General features: G+C 42.1%; 1 protein-coding gene and 1 long non-coding RNA gene across 12 annotated transcripts in view; one reads left to right on the top strand and one right to left on the bottom strand.

The window, feature by feature from the left end:
* The window catches only part of scn8aa (sodium channel, voltage gated, type VIII, alpha subunit a), a 177,929-nt gene that overhangs the window by 131,859 nt on the left and 28,814 nt on the right, over positions 1-17,256 (bottom strand). Inside the window, exons 1-5 of one of the 11 annotated variants that reach the window (XM_061805691.1) lie at positions 13,738-13,773; positions 13,156-13,236; positions 12,855-12,983; positions 7,430-10,783; positions 7,110-7,201 (exon numbers count right to left, since the gene is read on the bottom strand). In XM_061805691.1, coding sequence (XP_061661675.1) covers positions 7,110-7,201; positions 7,430-7,623 — 286 coding nt within the window. In that variant the 5' untranslated portion in view covers positions 7,624-10,783; positions 12,855-12,983; positions 13,156-13,236; positions 13,738-13,773. Of the gene's footprint in view, positions 1-6,189; positions 6,379-7,109; positions 7,202-7,429; positions 11,181-12,854; positions 12,984-13,155; positions 13,247-13,737; positions 13,784-14,335; positions 15,217-17,256 lie in introns of those variants that run through there. The other 10 variants (XM_061805736.1, XM_061805759.1, XM_061805682.1 and 7 more) reach the window with 10 other exon arrangements.
* LOC133492941 (uncharacterized) lies at positions 13,830-16,186 on the top strand. The gene is made up of 2 exons (XR_009792806.1): positions 13,830-13,890; positions 15,214-16,186. It is a non-coding gene; the product is annotated as an uncharacterized LOC133492941 (long non-coding RNA).

Raw genomic sequence — 17,256 nt, 5'->3', positions numbered from 1 at the left:
GGCACATAGAGACAAACAGCCGCACACACAATCAAACCAAGGGACAATTTAGAGTGTCCAATTAATGTTGCATGTTTTTGAGGGAATCTGGAGTGTCTGAAGAAAACCAACACAGGCACAGGAAGAACATGCAAATTCCACACAGAGAGGGCCGGGAGTTTTAGCCATGTATGCTTTATTTTGTACTGTTGCTGCTGCTGCTGGCACATTTAATTTTCTTTTTGTCCTTGTATGCTATGTACAGCCTTCTTGAAATGAAAATGAGTGGATGCAGTTTTATCACGTGTCTACCTTTTGAGTAGTTCAGATCTTCTACATTACATAACAGAATAATCCGGCCAAACACATGGACCCTGCAGACCCTTTCCAAGTCCACCTGGCCTTAATGAACAAGGCAATCTGGTGGGGAAGCATGAGCAAACATTGCACAGGCTCATGGAGAAAGTGACAGACACAATAAGCACATGGGTCAATCAACTTTGCGTTAGATTGGATGTGGAGAACCCTCCCTTTGTCCCAGGAGGATCTCGTACCGAGAACGTGCCCCTACCGCCTCCACGTGCCCCCAGCACAAGTCAACCCATCATACCGCACCCACCCCGTTATTCTGGGGAGTATGGCTTGTGTGTGCAGTTTATTCACCGGCGTTCTTTCCTGTTTGACCTCTGACTGTCAAGTTTCGCACAGAAATGAGCCAAGGTTGCTTTTGTCATGGGTTCACATAACAGCAAAGCAGCAGCATGGGCGATTGTGGTAAGCAGTGCGAAACCGGCAGTTCAGACTTCGCTTAACACCTTCTTAACTGAGATGCATAGAGTTTTTGATCACCCGGCTCGAGGCAAAGAAGCCAGTGGTAGGCTGCTGGATTTTGCGCAAGAAACTTGTCAGTGGCGGAACATTCCCTTTCCTACTGTGTTCTTGCTGCTGAGAGGGGGTATGGCAATGATGCGCTGTTTGGCATTTTTCACCTCAGACTGACGCCGGCTGAATGGGACCGCCGGATGAGATGGGGTATGCAACTGCAGGGGAGCATTTCCTCTGGTGCACACAGTGTTAATGTCACTGCACTCATCGGCTATGGGCAGATGAGAACTTTGTGGACATTTCTGTCGCTAAAAAGTTAAAATGTCCTTTGTTTAGACTGGAGTTTGCAAAGGAGTCTGATCTGAACGGATACCCTCTGGCAGTTGTAACCCAGCATACTGACGCCTTATCGCTTAAACTGCCAGACAATCACAACAAAGTCATAAGCCTAAATGTGATGCCCACGCATTGTGCGCCAATAGTTTTGGGTCTTCCGTCGTTGAAACGTCACAATCCACATATAAATTCAGAGAAGCTGGGCATTGCGACCTGGAGCATCTTTTGTCATGCTCACTGTCTTCGGTCTGCAAGTCTCCCCCCCCCCCCCCCCCCCCCGAACACTTGCTAACAAGATGGTTGAACAAATTAACCTGGTCAATGTAAAGGCTGAGAACCTCGACTGACGGAAGGTCTTCAGTCAGGATAAGGCCAATGTCCTACTAATGTACCTAATGTCAAACTATCACATTTCTAAACTCGAAGAGAAAGCCTTTAAGGTCCATATCCCTCAGATCTCAGGCATCCTTCATTGTCTCCCGTGGGGGCTGGGTTCTTTTTCACAGAGAAGAAAAATAAGACTGTCCGTCCATGTGTGCATTTGAGTGGTCTTAATGACATCACTATTGAGAACCCCCTTCCACTTTTGGACTCAGCCTTTTTAATGCTGCATTCGGCGACCATTTTTACTAAACTCCACCACTGAAATGTATACCACCTGGTGAGAATCAGGGAGGGAGACGAGTGGAAAATCATATTTAACACCCCATTGGGTCACTTCGAGTACCTCATGATGGCATTCAGGCTAACCAATGCACCAAAGGTTTTTAAGTGCTTAATCAATGACGTCCTTTGTGACGTGATCAATCATTTTTGTTAAATCTTCCGAGATGACATTTAGATTTTTCCTGAAGCCATCAGGAGCACGTATGGCATATCCGCCTGGTTCTCCAATGCCTTCTGGAGAATCGGTTATACATTAAAGCAGAGACATGTGAATTCCATTCTAGTTCGGTCCAGTTCGTGTTGTTCATCCCAGAGAATGGGAACTTTAGAGCAGATCCATCCAAGAGCAAGGTGGTGATAGATTGGTCTGCCTCCACTTTTAGGAAATAACTGCAGAGATTCATAGGGTTTGCCCATTTCTAGGTAGTTTATTCATAACTTTAGTCACAAGGCGGAATCACTGATGAGGCTTAGATCCTCTAAAATCCCTTTTGAGTGGACTTGAGATGCTGAATTGACCTTTGTTGCACGGAGGTGATTATTTACCCATGCACCTATTTTTGACTTAACCCAATCCAGAGTTTCAGTTCTGTGTTGAAATGGATGCTTTGGATTCAGGAGTGGAGGCTGTCCTGTCCCAGTGATCCTGGGTCGACCAGAGACTTCATGCCTGTGCCTTTTTCTCATATCAGCCCAGTCCGCCCAAGTGAAATTATGACGTTGATAACAGGGAGCTGCTGGCCATTGTCCTCGCGTTGCAGGAGTGGAGGGAATGACTGGAGGGGGCTGTTATTCCATTTCATATGTTCACAGACCACAAGAACCTTACCTACCTCTGTTCCACTCGCAGGCTGAACTCCCATCAAGCTCGGTGGACTTTTTTCCTGACCTGCTTCAACTTCTCCATCACTTACCGATTGGGCCCAAGAAACACCAACCCAATTGCATTCTCAAGGCTCCACAAGCCTTCCTCAGAGGACCAACCCTCGGAGATGATCGTGCCTGTGGACCGTATTGTGGGAGGACTCTGGTGGGAAGTCAATTGACCAATGTGTTAAGGAATATACAAGTCCCGGATGGATGTCCAGATGGAGAGCTCTCCCTTCCTGCCCCTTGACACCCAGAGGTAGTACCTAAAGTGGGATCATTGTATCTGGTGGAATATCTGCAAAGCACTGGCCCGCGCCGCCTCTCGCAACACGATGCTGGCAGACCGCCACCGTCTCCCGGCTTAGCACCATGGGCAGGAGGTGTGGCTGTTTGTGGGGGACCTGTGGTTGCCAGTGGTGTCCAAGAAGTTGGGCCCAAATTCATTGGCCCCTTTGAGATCCTCTCCATCATTATTTTCACACAGGTAGTATGTGAGGTAGTATGTAATTTGTGTACCTTATGTGCTGACTGTGTTTATTTGCTAGCTTTTATCTGACTTAAACTTTAACATTGATTAAGTAATATATAAATTGTGTATCTTGTGTGTTGGGCTCCGACCTGCACGACCGTACAATAAATAAAAATGAATGAATGAATTTGGACCGAATGTGGTCAATACTCGACGAGGGATATCCCTGGTGATGACTTCAGTGGACTAAAATCATCATCTGTGTAATCTTAGTACCTAAACTGGTGTCGTATTCATTTGCGTTGAAGCTGCGTGGCCTAGTCTAGCCTAGCTTAGCATAATATCAAGTTGCGTATGTAATTAAATATTTACTGAGGAGGTAAACATCAAACGCTAGTACTTACACGACCCGCAAAACCTACGTATCATATACAACAAGGACCGTGAGTACTGATTAGGAAGTTGGCCGAGTGGAAATTAAACTTATCAACTTAAACTCGCTTATAGGCCTAGAGTGGGGCCATTGTGGTTTGAATCCCTTACATCCACATATCTTTTAAATCGTTATATCCTTTATATTTCCACACAGGTACTATGTGATTTGTGTATCTTATGTGCTGACTGTGTTTGAGTGCTTTTATCAGACTTTAACTTTAACATAGACTAGGTATTGTGTGAATTGTGTATCTTATGTGCTGACTTTGTTTATTTGATTGCTTGTTTTTGTCTATCTGCAGCCCGAAGGCGTCCTGTGCGTCCTGTAGGCTGGTCCTAAGCCCGGATAAATGCAAACGGTTGCAGCACGAAGGGCATCCGGTGTAAAACTGTGCCAAACATATTTGAGCATTCATCAAATGACTTCCATAATAGATAGGTCGTGGCCCAGGCTAACTATGCCCGCCCCCGGCACTGTTAATCTGCAAGGTGTTTGTAGAAATTCAGGTCAAAAAAGAGGAGGAAAGCGACTTTGTCGGCAGAAGAAGAAGAGGCATGCACAGTTCCTAAAACTGTGTGTAGGGACTTTGAATGTTGGGACTATGACAGACAAGGGTGGATGACTTCAAATACTTGGGGTCAACAATACAGACCAATGGAGAGTGTGGTAAAGAAGTGAAGAAACGTGTCCAAGAGGGGTGAAATAGTTGGCGGAATGTGTCTGATATTCTATGCGACAGAAGAAGCCGGCCATGATGTACAGATTAGAGATGGTGGCTCTGAAGAGACAGCACTCCCATGACCCTTGTGAGGATAAGCAGCTAAGAAAATGGACTGTAGACCTAATGAGGATGATTATCAGATGGCCATTTTTTTCTGACTAAGCAGAAGGAATATGCCAGATTATTGTGTAGCGTCGCCTTCCTCTCACTCGTGGTCCTTGTGGTTCTAACATTGTGTGTAAATATACTGTCAGCTCAAGTGCGGTCATACTGCAAATTTGATTCTCCTTAGTTTTGTGTTTGACCCGGGCGTCCTCCTTCTGGTGCGGATTCAACCTCAACAATCGGATAATTAATGGTTCTTTTTTACACAGACGTGTTTACCTTCGTTTGTACTGTTACGGCTGCTACTCGTGAGTTAGGCATACCTTGAGTTTCACTTTTTTTAATGCTTGTTCTCACATGGACCATTTTATCAGCGTCTACTTTAGTGTATCCTGTTACGGCTGCTGCTTGAGAACTATGTGCATCTTTTGTTTCCCTTTTGTCCTTGTACGCTATCTGCAGCCTTCTTGTCATTAAATTGAATGTATACAACTCTATCACATGTTTGCCTTTTGGGTCCTTTATTCCTTCTACATTATGTAACACTATCAAAGAGTTCGTTCTGACCTTTATGGTTGTGCCTACAATATAGGGGTACCAGCTATGTTAAAACCGAAGACCTCTAGGGGAAAGCAGCTGTCAATGGTGAGTTCTGCACGCAATGGCTGGAAAGGTGGATGACGGCTGCAAAATCACTGAAATCCAGTCGACTTGGAGTTCTTTGCCACTCGACATAATTCCAATTAAATGCCAATATATTCCTATTTTCCATTGTTGAACAGCATCCACACATTGAATAAATCCAGACACAGGTGTTTCCCCAGTGATAGAGGATGGATCCTCCTGAATGGGTCTTTCAACATAAGGATTAACCAAAAATATTGCCACTGCAAAAAAAAGAAAAAAGTAGCTCAAGAAGAAGGATATTCAGGTCATGGAATAGCTAAGTCAGCCTCCAGCCCATAACCTGATGGAAAAGCAATGGAGGAGCTAAAGTTTTGGTATTTACAAGCAGAAATCAAGAAACTTGGTTATTATTCTTAAACTTGCGATTTAGAGTTTAAATCAGTCCTGAACCATGTGCAAAATTAGTGAACAACTACAAGAATCTCATTGCAGTGCTTGCCAACAAGGAGTTCCAAACCAAGTGCAAAGTCACTTTTGGGATCAAATCCTTATTTCATTCAATAAAATCCTGAACACTTTATAACTGTAATATTGTTTCATTTTTAAACACATATTTTTTCTATTATGACAACTAATAAAGAACCAGGGCGGCACATTGGATCAGCTGGAAAGCGTTGGCCTCACAGTTCTGAGGTCCTGGGTTCAATCCCGAACCCACCTATGTGGAGTTTGCATGTTCTCCCCAGGCCTGTATGGGTTTTCTCTGGACATTCCGGTTTCCTCCCACATCCCAAAAACATGCAATATTAATTGGACACTCTAAATTGCCCCTATGTGTCAATTGTGAGTGCGACTCCATGTGCCCTGCGATTGGCTGGAAACAAGTTCAGGGTGTACCCCGCCTCTTGCCCAATAAGAGGTGGGATAGGCTCCAGCACTACTGCTACCCTCATGAGGATAAGCCGCTAAGAAAATGGATGGATGGATGGATAAACAACCATAGACCATAAAATAAACCATATCACTATCTGTAAGTGAGCATGCTTATACATTCATCATGGATCAAATGATCGATTTCTTCTCTTGTATTACTTCTCTAAATGGTTTATTTAAAAAAAAAAACGGGAACTGCACTGTAGATTTAAGACTACTTACAGACATTAATATCTCAGTTGACTCTAGTATATTAATTTTCTTGTTAGGGTGTCCAAAGGACGCATGTCATCTGGTCAAAATCTTCCACTGACCGACACGTAAGGTATTTGCCTCAGTGTGGATGTCAATAAGGTTGTTCACCCATCAAATAGGAATCCTTGGCCCTCAACACTAGATTATTATATCTCTCTGAAAAAGAGGAGGGGGAAATAATCAGGAACCAAATGAAAAAACAAAAACAAAAACGAGGGCAAATTAAACTGTCAATGCCATTTGTCAGCCAAGATCTTGGTTGGTTAAGATTAGAAAAGCAAGTGACTGAGAAGCATCATGCGGCATACGAGATATACTGATGAACTAGGCTTGGCAGTCTTCATGTATTAATAATTTGGTGGTATATGAGGGCCGACGACAATCTTGAGTTTTTCTGTGCAATATCATTAGGTCAGTGAGTGTTTTATTTGACTAGCACTTTGTTTATTAATTTATTTATTTATTTATTTATTTATCTATTTATTTGTCAATCTGAGAGACACAGTCATGCAGTATATTTTTAATCGGATAAACTTATTGTTGGGTATAGGATGACCACACACCAACAATTTTATTAGCTGGAGAAAAGCTTATGGAGTGTGGTGGGCTGGGCAGGGGTAGTAAAGGGAAAGCAACTGCTGTGGAAAGCAGCATAACAATAAGAGTGCTTACTGGGGCAGAAGAAAAGTGCAGACACATTGAAGTGCCCGAGAAGAGACTGCAAAGCCTATCAAAAATGTATTAGTACCATTTTTGATCATTTTGGAGGTTAGAAAAAATGGCTGTCTCCAGTTGTTTTGCTGCTGTTTGAAAATCATAATCGTAACCATAGTGAGCAGAAAAGAAAAGATGGGAGGATCAGCCTTAGTGTTTAAATGGAGTCTCACCTGGGATGACAGAGATAGTTTTCAATGCTCGGAGAACTCTGAATGTTCTCAGCGCAGATACATTGCCCAGGTCCACAAACTCTGTTATATATCTAGACAGGGGAAGGATCACACACAGAACACACACGATGACCAAAACCAAACACGGCAAGAGCACAACACCAGCGCACCAGGAGGAAGAACAACGCCACTCATAGAGCCTGTCCACAGAAGAGGAGAAGGGTGGACGGTAAAGAAAGAAAGGAGGACACACACACCTAACACCAACCCCGCCCATTCGGCCTCCCCCACAGCCACCACCCTGCCCAATCCTGTCTTACCTGGAATGACAGAAATTGTTTTCAATGCCCTCAACACCCTGAACGTGCGCAGAGCTGAGACATTGCCTAGGTTTACAAACTCTGTTATATACCTGCAGGATCAAACCACAGTTAGCACACAACAGCTGGTTAATTTGATGTACACACATGACCATGGAGAAAGTATACATGTGATCATGTTGATAGCTATACATTGGTACTTCCACTTATGAGAGAATCCACAAGCAAGGAAAAATTTGAGCAATCGCACTGGTTACCATGTCGGCAAAATTCACAACAAGTAGAAGTTTACCAGATAGTGAACAATTATTCAAGAACAGAGAGAATTGCACGTGTATTTAACCAAGGCACATTAAGTTCATCTTAAGAAAGCCCACAATCTTAATGCTAACAGACAATGCAAAACACCATCGACAGGCTAACAAAACTAGCATTGATTTTGCTGCAACTATAAACCTTGAAACAACGAGTAGACAACTAAATGGTAGGGACACATGCTGACAGACATACAACAATACTCACAGCCATGTTCTCTTTGTCCTCTGCGAAAACCAAGTTTTTGTTACTATTTATTATAGTGAGTATTTATTAACAACGGTATTCTTTTGGGTCTAATACTGTTTTGTTTTGTTTTGTTTTGTTTTTTGACACACTGGAATGGATTAATGATATTTGCATTTAATTCAATGATGAAAGATCGCTTGAGATACGAGAGTTTTGAATTACGAGCTTGGTCACAAAACAACTTAAAAGCTTAAGTCAGTACACCACTGTATACTTGTATCAGGTGTCCCAACAAATGTACGAAATGTGCAGTCCCACCAGAGATCCCTCTGATTGACATTTCACGAACTAGGATTTGCGCCCCGTTTCTCAGAACTGTGAGGGCAACACACTAAAGTTGCGTCACTGTGCCAAAACTAACTTTACCAAGTTCAGACTTAAACCATCATTTATAGTCATGATAGTTGTTGCATGATAAACGGAAAGTCCACCAATCCACTTTCTGCGTATGGTCACGTGACTTTCTGCATCATCTGCGTCACATTTGAGCTCGAGACGTAAATTCATCACCTCTTTTTGATTTTTAATTTAATGTCTTCTACTTTTTTGCTTTCAGCTTTTCTCGTGAGGGGTCGCCACAGCGTGTCATCTAAGCCTATTTTGTGCATCTTCTTCTCTAACACCCACTGTGATCATGTCCTCCCTCACAACATCCATAAACCTTCTCTTTGGTCTTCCTCTCGCTATTTTGCCTGGGAGCTCCATCCTCAGCATCCTTCTACCAATATACTCACTCTCTCGCCTCTGAACATGTCCAAACCATCGAAGTCTGCTCTCTCTAACCTTGCCTCCAAAACATTCAACTTTGGCTGTCCCTCTAATGAGCTCATTTCTAATCCTTTCCAAACTGATCACTCTGAGGGAGAACCTCAACATCTACATTTCTGCTACCTCCAGTTCTGCTTCCTGTTGTTTCTTCAGTGCCATCGTCTCTAATCCGTACATTATGGCCAGCCTCACCACTGTTTTATAAACTTTGCCTTTCATCCTCGCGGATACTCTTCTATCACATAGAACACCAGACACCTTGCGGCAACTTTTCCATCCTGCTTGGACCCTTTCTTCACTTCCTTACCACACTCTCCTTTGCTCTGTATTGTTGAACCCAAGTATTTGAAGTCGTCCACCTTCGCTATCCCTTCTCCCTGGAGATTCATTCTTCCTCCTCCGCCCCACTCATTCACGCACATATATTCTGTTTTACTTCGGCTAATCTTCATTCCTCTCCTTTCCAGTGCATACCTCCATCTTTCTAACTGTTCCTCCGCCTGTTCCCTGCTTTCACTCTTCTTCTTCTTCTTTTCCTTTCAGCTTGTCTCGAGAGGGGTCGCCACAGTGTGTCATCAGTTTCCATCTTAGCCTATCTCCTGCATCTTCCTCTCTAACCCCAACTGCCCTCATGTCTTCCCTCACCACATCCATAAACCTTCTCTTTGGTGTTCCTCTCGCTCTTTTGCCTGGCAGCTCCATCCTCAGCACCCTTCCACCAATATACTCACTCTCTCGCCTCTGAACATGTCCAAACCATCGAAGTCTACTCTCTCGAATCTTGTCTCCAAAACATCCAACTTTGCCTGTCCCTCTAATGGGCTCATTTCTAATCCTATCCAACCTGCTCACTCCGAGCGAGAACCTCAACATCTTCATTTCTGCTACCTCCAGTTCTGCTCCCTGTTGTTTCTTCAGTGCCACCGTCTCTAATCCGTACATCATGGCCAGCCTCACCACTGTTTTGTAAACTTTCCCCTTCATCCTAGCAGAGATCCTTCTTTCACATAACACACAACACACCTTCTGCCAGCTGTTCCAACCTGCTTTGACCCATTTCTTCACTTCCTTACCACACTCTCCATTGCTCTGGATTGTTGACCCTAAATATTTGAAGTCCTCCACCCTCGCTATCTCTTCTCCCTGTAGCCTCACTCTTCCCCCTCCACCTTTCTCATTCACGCACATATATTCTGTTTTACTTTGGCTAATCTTCATTCCTCTCCTTTCCAGTGCATGTCTCCATCTTTCTTATTGTTTCTCTGCATGCTCCCTGCTTTCACTGAAGATCACAATATCATCTGCAAACATTTTGATCCAAAGGGAATCCAGTCTGACCTCGTTTTTCAGCCTCTTACGTCCTTACGCCTCTCCTCATTCCTCTCCATGTCCCACTTTTTCACTAATCTCTTTCCTTGGATGACTGCCAGTATTTTGGGGTTCCACCACCAAGTCTCCTTCTCCCATTTCCTACTAGAAGGCATCCCAAGAATTCTCCTGCCTGCCTCTCTGAGTACCTTGGCAGTAGTATTCCAGTCTTCCGGGAGCTCTTCCTGTCCATTTAGAGCCTGTCTCAACTCTTTCCAAAAGGCCACACAAAGTTCTTCCTTTCTCAACTTCCACCACCTGATTCTCTGTTCTACCTTTGTCTTCTTAATCTTCCTACCCACTACCAGAGTCATCCTACACACCACAATCCTGTGCTACATAATCTGGACAAAATATAATCCCAGGTGCTCAGACCTCTGCTCTTTTAGGTCACTCTATCTTCCTGTCTATTCTGGAAAATAAGTGTTCACCATTGCCAATTCCATCCTTTTTGCAAAATCCACCACCATCTGCCCCTCAAAGTTACTTTGCTGAATACTGTACTTACCCATCACTTCTTCATCACCCCCGTTTATTTTGCCAACATCTCCAGTGAAATCTGCACCTATCACAACTCTCTCTCTTTGGGATGGTCAGGACTACTTCGTCTAGTTCCTTCCATAATTTCTCTTGCAAGTCGAGGTGACATCCTTCCTGTGGGGTGTAGCCATTAATCACATTATACACAATACCCTCAAATTCAAATTTCTTTCAGCCTCATCACTCGATCTGATAGTCTTTTCACATCCAAAACATTCTAAGCCAGCCCTTCTTTTGAAATAACCCCTACTCCATTTCTCTTCCCATCTACTCCATGGTAAAATAATTTAAACCCTGCACCTAAACTTCTAGCTTACTTTTTTTCCACTTGCTCTCTTGGACGCACAATATATCAACCTTTTTCCTAATCATCATTCTCAAAATAAATAAAGCTGACATGAGTGCAGTGAGGCAACATGCATTTAAATCAAATCTCGTCACGATGACAATTCATGATGATATTATTTAATCTGGGCGGAACGATGGAGCACCTGTAGAGCATTGGCCTCACAGTTCTGAGGACCAGGGTTCAAGCCTGGCCCTGCCTGTGTGGAGTTTGCATGTTCTGCCCATGTCTGCATGGGTTTTCATCAGGCCCTCCGGTTTCCTCCCACATCCCAGAAAATACGTCACATTAATTGGAAACTCTAAATTGTCGGGTGGTGTGATTGTGAGTGAAAATTGTTGTTCATTCCTATGTGCCCTGCGATTGGCTGGCAACCAGTTCAGGGTATACCCTGCCTCCTGCCCGTTGATAGCTTGGATAGGCTCCGGCACTCCTGTGACCCTTGTGAGGATAACCAGCTAAGAAAATGATGGATCATTTAATCCAGTGCATTACATCTACATATAATGAAACATCCAACATTGTTTGGGACACCCAACAGTGTGATGTACTGTATATTCGAAAGGCTGGCCAGAGTAGTGTTCAGCTGACACAAGGGGTGGAACTAATTAGGTTGGTAAGAGGTGTTACATGGTGTGTCGTGAAAGCTTGAATTCCCAAAGAGAAAAACACCAGACGTCTCTCGGTAACAGTGGAGGAAACAGAAAAGATGAGCTGCCAGTCAAAGCAAACAGCAGTACTTTGAAGTTGAAACACCGCAAAACTATTTGAACCGTCATTATACATAACATCATCACATCGCACCAGCTTTGCTTATTTGCAGCACTTACTGAATGGTCTTGGATGGTAAGATTATCATGCAGAAATTAGGATGATAAACAGCTGAGAGAATGAATGGATGGATGGATTATGCACTTTCATGTCATTAATGTTAAACTTGTCGACAAATGTTAATATTTGTAGAACAAGTATCCATTCATCCATCCGACCATCCATTTACTGAGCCGCTTATCCTCACAAGGGTCGTGGGAGTGCTCAAGCCTATGCCAGCCATCATCGTGCAGGAGTCGAGGTACACCCTGAACTGGTTGCCAGCCAATCGCAGGGCACATGGAGACAGACAATAGTCGCACTCACAATCACACTTGGGGGCAATTTTGAGTCTCCTCTTATCACATGTTTTTGGGATGTGGGAGGAAACCAGAGTGCCCAGAGAAAAACCCACACAGGCATGAGGAGAACAATCAAACTGCAGACTGGCGGGGCTGGGATTTGAAAGCCAGTCCTCAGAGCTGTGAGGCCAACACTATAACCAGTTGCACCACCGTGCCTGTAAAACGAGTACAGGTGTTAATTTTAAGATATGAATTAAAACACTGCCTGTAAGTTTAAATGTATATGATGATGACAATTTGGACTGAATTTAATGATTGCAAATTTATAACTGCTCTCAATGGTGAACTTTGTTTGAAAACATACAGAAGCAAAGTTAGGTCAACTGTCTGACTTTGGTGCAGGGAGCGTGGGATCGATTCCCGCTCAGTGATGGTGTTGATATGTGCCCTGTGACTGACTGGTGACCAGTTCGTGGTGTAGTCTGCGTTTCACCCTAGGTTAACTAGGGTAGGCTCTGGCACTCCTGCAACCCTTGTGAGGATACGCGGATTGGAAATGCATGGATGGATGGATAGAAAAGCGAAGTCATTTTGCATTTTGGAAGGGATTGTGGTCAAACTTCAAAATACCACTGTAGTTTCTCTATCCACACTTCTCAAAACCACCAAATGTATTTCAATAGAATTCATCTTAAAAGTGGTAACACAGGAGAGGAATACTTACGCCATGGAGATGACCATAAAGTCCAGCCAGTTCCAAGGGTCTCGGAGGAATGTAAAACCATCTATACAGAATCCTCGCGCTGTGATTTTTACAAGAGACTCAAACGTATAAATTCCTGTGAATGTGTACCTGAGACAAGTGTATCAACAGGATTACTATACAACCAGCAAACAACATCTCACCAAATAACAGTCTAGCCAACATAGCACATGCAAAACATACAATACACAGTATCACAAGAATAGACGCATAAAATGTAAACATCATCATTATGAGGGAAAAAATTGAAAGGTTGACTTACTCTACTTGTTTTGACCACTCAGGAGGATCACTAAAGGTCATGAATATACAGTTGGTCAAAATAGTACACATAATGATCATGCTGAAAAGAGTAAACCGTAGGTTAAGGGGGAAAACAACAACAATTAAAGGAGGCAATGACAAACATAATACAACATATAAAACCTTGTCATCAAAATTCTGTCATTTTTTAGATATTTTGAGTCATTCACTATCTTGTTTGTCAACTAATCAGGAGTTCAAATGAAATGGACTAAATTACACATTGACTTGCTTTCATGTCATGTTTCATGTCTAATATGCAATTTATTTCATCTTGTTTCATTCATATACAACATTTATATTATTTTGGTTATAAAATATTAAATCTGTGTAAGAGTGTGAAACCAAATACACAAATGCTAATTAGTACAGAAAATATATGGTTCGATGGTCCAATTTTGCACCCTAAGTCCACAAAGGCTGACTTTCTAAAAGGTGGAAATTTATGAAAAGAAAAAGAAAATACAGAATACATGTAAATGTGTACGCTTGTTGTTATGTTTAGTTGTTATTTGAAAACATGAAAAAGAAGAAAGATTACTTGTTTAGTCAGCGACGGCTTGTTGCAGGCACTGTACTTGATATACACGGTAAAATACATTGCAGATATGACTTCACTCACTCATTCTCAATGTTTATTTCAAGCGAAGCTGCAGTATGCCAAGACTACATAATGCATGATCCAAAGGAAAAGGTAGTGTAGAGCCCTGTGTGTGGAATTACATTTTAAATTATTTTTTTGTAATTTATGCATTTAATTAAATAAGAGATTGTATTTTTTATTAAAAAAGCTTTAATCTATTCTAAGTGATTAAATGTTTGTTTAAACTTTACAACTTCCCAAGAGTAAATTAGCATTAAGTTTACATGTACTTTTTAAAAAAGAATCAATATTGTATTGAATCAGAAGTTTAAAAAATTATTTGAATTGAATTGTAAGGATCCTAACAATACGTAGTCCTCAAATTGATGATGAATCAGATCGATAAGCAACATCGATAATAGAATTGGCCTTTCTGTTGACCCTTACTCCATTACTAGCTATCCTCATGTTAAATATTTATAAACAAATCGGACACATCATTATGAATAAAGCAAACAAGCAGCCTTTGTATTAAAACAGCATTAAAAAGGATATGAATGTATCAAAATTTTAATAGCTACTTGCCTAACCGGATTAAAAGGACTTATGAAGTACAAGGCAGGTGTGGCACTGAAACGGAAGATTGTCTTCCCCCTATTTAGCACTATAAATGTCTGTGGAGAGAAGAAGACAGGGAGAGACAATATCATCATTAAAGAGCCCATTTGGTTTGAAAAGCAATTGCAAATGGATAGAGCAACACATATTCTAGCAAAAATCTTTTGGATTTTCAAATACAACAGAATACACAGGGAAGCACAATTAGAGAGGGGCCAAAAGTACCCAAAGCCAATGTATTCTGGTGGGATACGCGACATACAAAACATTACGAACCATTGCAAATAAAATATCCAATGTGTTCTGTCATTTTCACCCAGTAAAACACATTTAAATGTATTTCAACCAAGACAAAAGTTGCCAGGAAGTTTCTATTTTTAGTATGCTGTCCTATTAACGCAGCAGTTGTGATTGATCACAATCTTTTCATTTTCCCACCGAATACAAAAAACATTGTTGTCTGTGTGTCCATGTGTCTCTTGTTTAGCTGCTATCACTCATGCTTGCTTTTTGAGAAACCAAAAGAAGATGTTATGCCTCTTCCTGTAGAAAACCTCAAAATTGTTTAAATAAAACATAGCAAAGTGCTTGAAAGTTTAATAAGACACTGCATTTTGTTATGTGTGTGTGTATTTCTATTCTTTGTTCTCTTTATTTTCTTATTATGCTTTTAAGTTGTCATAATACGGGTCTTTGTGACACTATTTCCTTTCATAATTTTGTGTCCTTATGATGTGATGCGGTTTCCTCTAATGCTCTTGGGTCCGTGTGTACCTGTGGGTACCTTTGTGATGCAAAAGTCTGAAATGTTTCAAGGATTACCTATATAAGGACGAGAAAGATGCACAACGAGGCTTCTTCTCATGACCTCACCGCTGCTCTGGGAAACTACGCAGCTTGGAACGCTAACAGCATGGATGCCTGCCGCTTTTCATTTTTGGACCGGCTGGAACTTTCGCTAACTTGGAATACCCGCTGGGACGAACATTTGCTTGTTTGGGAACACTCATTCAACATTGGTGACTATTCACCGTTGTGCCTCAACTCCTCTGTTCTTGAACGCCTATTTTGTGTTACCTATTTATCGTGTTTGTGTTGTGTTGATGTGTGTGTGAGATTAAATTGTCGGAAACACAATAAAACTGCCTTGTCGCATTTTGCTGGTTTGAACAAAGGGGACGTTAGTCTAAATTCATACATAACAATTTTCTCAGCATGCTTGAACGAGGTCTCAGGCGTAAACGTGTAGGCGTGTGTGTGTACCTCTGTGTCACATGACTCTTCATCTGTGCACTCATAGCTAAAACCAAGCAAACCATTCACATAGCTAACAGGAACATAAAACATCTCAAGGGAGGATATAGAACAGCTTCATTGTGGTCACATGACTCCTTTTCGTATGCATTTGACTGACAATTATTACATTACAAGTTCCACAACAGCCTAGCCCTGCTCTGCGCTGGCCTTGCTTGGCTTGGCCTGCCCGTGTTTTTCGTCAGACCTTCAATCAGTATACATGCAATTTATTTTTCAAAACAGTCTTGCTGTCCATATAAACAAACAGTTTTGGTTTTTTTTAACTTCAAAGAGGAAATAAACATTTACATTTGCATGCACTTTACCTTTTTAGCTATACTATACTATCATAATGCTTACTATTGCACTCCATATCCACAAATAAGTTAAGTGTATTTTCATTTTCAGATAGTTTATTGCTTTAAAAAATGTGTTATGACATTGTCTTTTTTACATGGCATAAAAAAATAAACCACTATTTGTGCTTAAGTTATTTACTTTTATTTGTACTTAATGATTCGATAGCAGCGCTTTTATACTATCCACCCATCTATTTTCTGAGCTGCCTATCCTCACAAGGGTCGCAGGAGTGCTGAAACTAATCCCAGCTTTCATCAGGTAGGAGGCAGGGTAAACCCTGAACTGGTTTCCGGCCAATTGCAGGGCACATAGAGACAGACAACAGTCACACTCACAATTACACCTAGGGGCAATTTAGAGTCTCGAATTAATGCTTTTGTTTTTGGGATGTGGGAAGAAACCAGAGTGCCAGGAGAAAAACCCTGCAGGCACGGGGAGAACAGGCAAACATCACAAAGGCGGGGCCGATATTGAAGCCCAGTCTTCGGATCTGTGAAGCCAACGCTCTACAGTTGCACCAATGAGCCCCCCATTTGAATTAAGATCAAATCAAATGGCTACGTAAAGAAACAAATCGAATTGTAAAGTTCTTAACAGTTCCCGGCCCAAGTCCCATGTTAATCCATTCGCTTGTGTCTTCTCCAGGTGTGCCTCATTGTCTCGTTAATTTATTTATTTAGTTCCCTGGGTTTGTCAAGTCAGCATCATTGTTGCTGTCGCCCCATTTCACTTGTCATGTTATCTTTTCTCTGGTAGTTTTCCTCAGTGTTTCTTTACTTTGAAACGTGTTTTTAGGCGCTGTCTGTTGATTCTGTTGTCATGATGTAAGGTGCACCTAAAAGCCATTTTTTCAAAAGCCGACAGTGGACCTTATAAACCAGTGTGCCTTATATCTGGATCAATATTGACTAATCGTGGCTACCATGGATGTCGTCAAAGTAACAGGGAACCCGTAGAGAGGAATTCTAATCCCACTCCATTTGTGTGTGTGTGTGTGTGTGTGTGTGTGTGTGTGTGTGTGTGTGTGTGTGTGTGTGTGTGTGTGTGTGTGTGTGTGTGTGTGTGTGTGTGTGTGTGTGTGTGTGTGAAAATCCCAAAATGGCTACATTCAAGAGGCAAGCTTACGACGCAAAGTTCAAACACAAGGTTATTAGTCACGCAATAGAACAGGGGAATCGTGCAGCAGCGAGAGAATTCCACATT

Source organism: Syngnathoides biaculeatus, chromosome 2 (assembly GCF_019802595.1).
Source record: "Syngnathoides biaculeatus isolate LvHL_M chromosome 2, ASM1980259v1, whole genome shotgun sequence".
NCBI lineage: Eukaryota > Metazoa > Chordata > Actinopteri > Syngnathiformes > Syngnathidae > Syngnathoides > Syngnathoides biaculeatus.
This window is presented reverse-complemented; position numbering and strand designations above follow the sequence as displayed.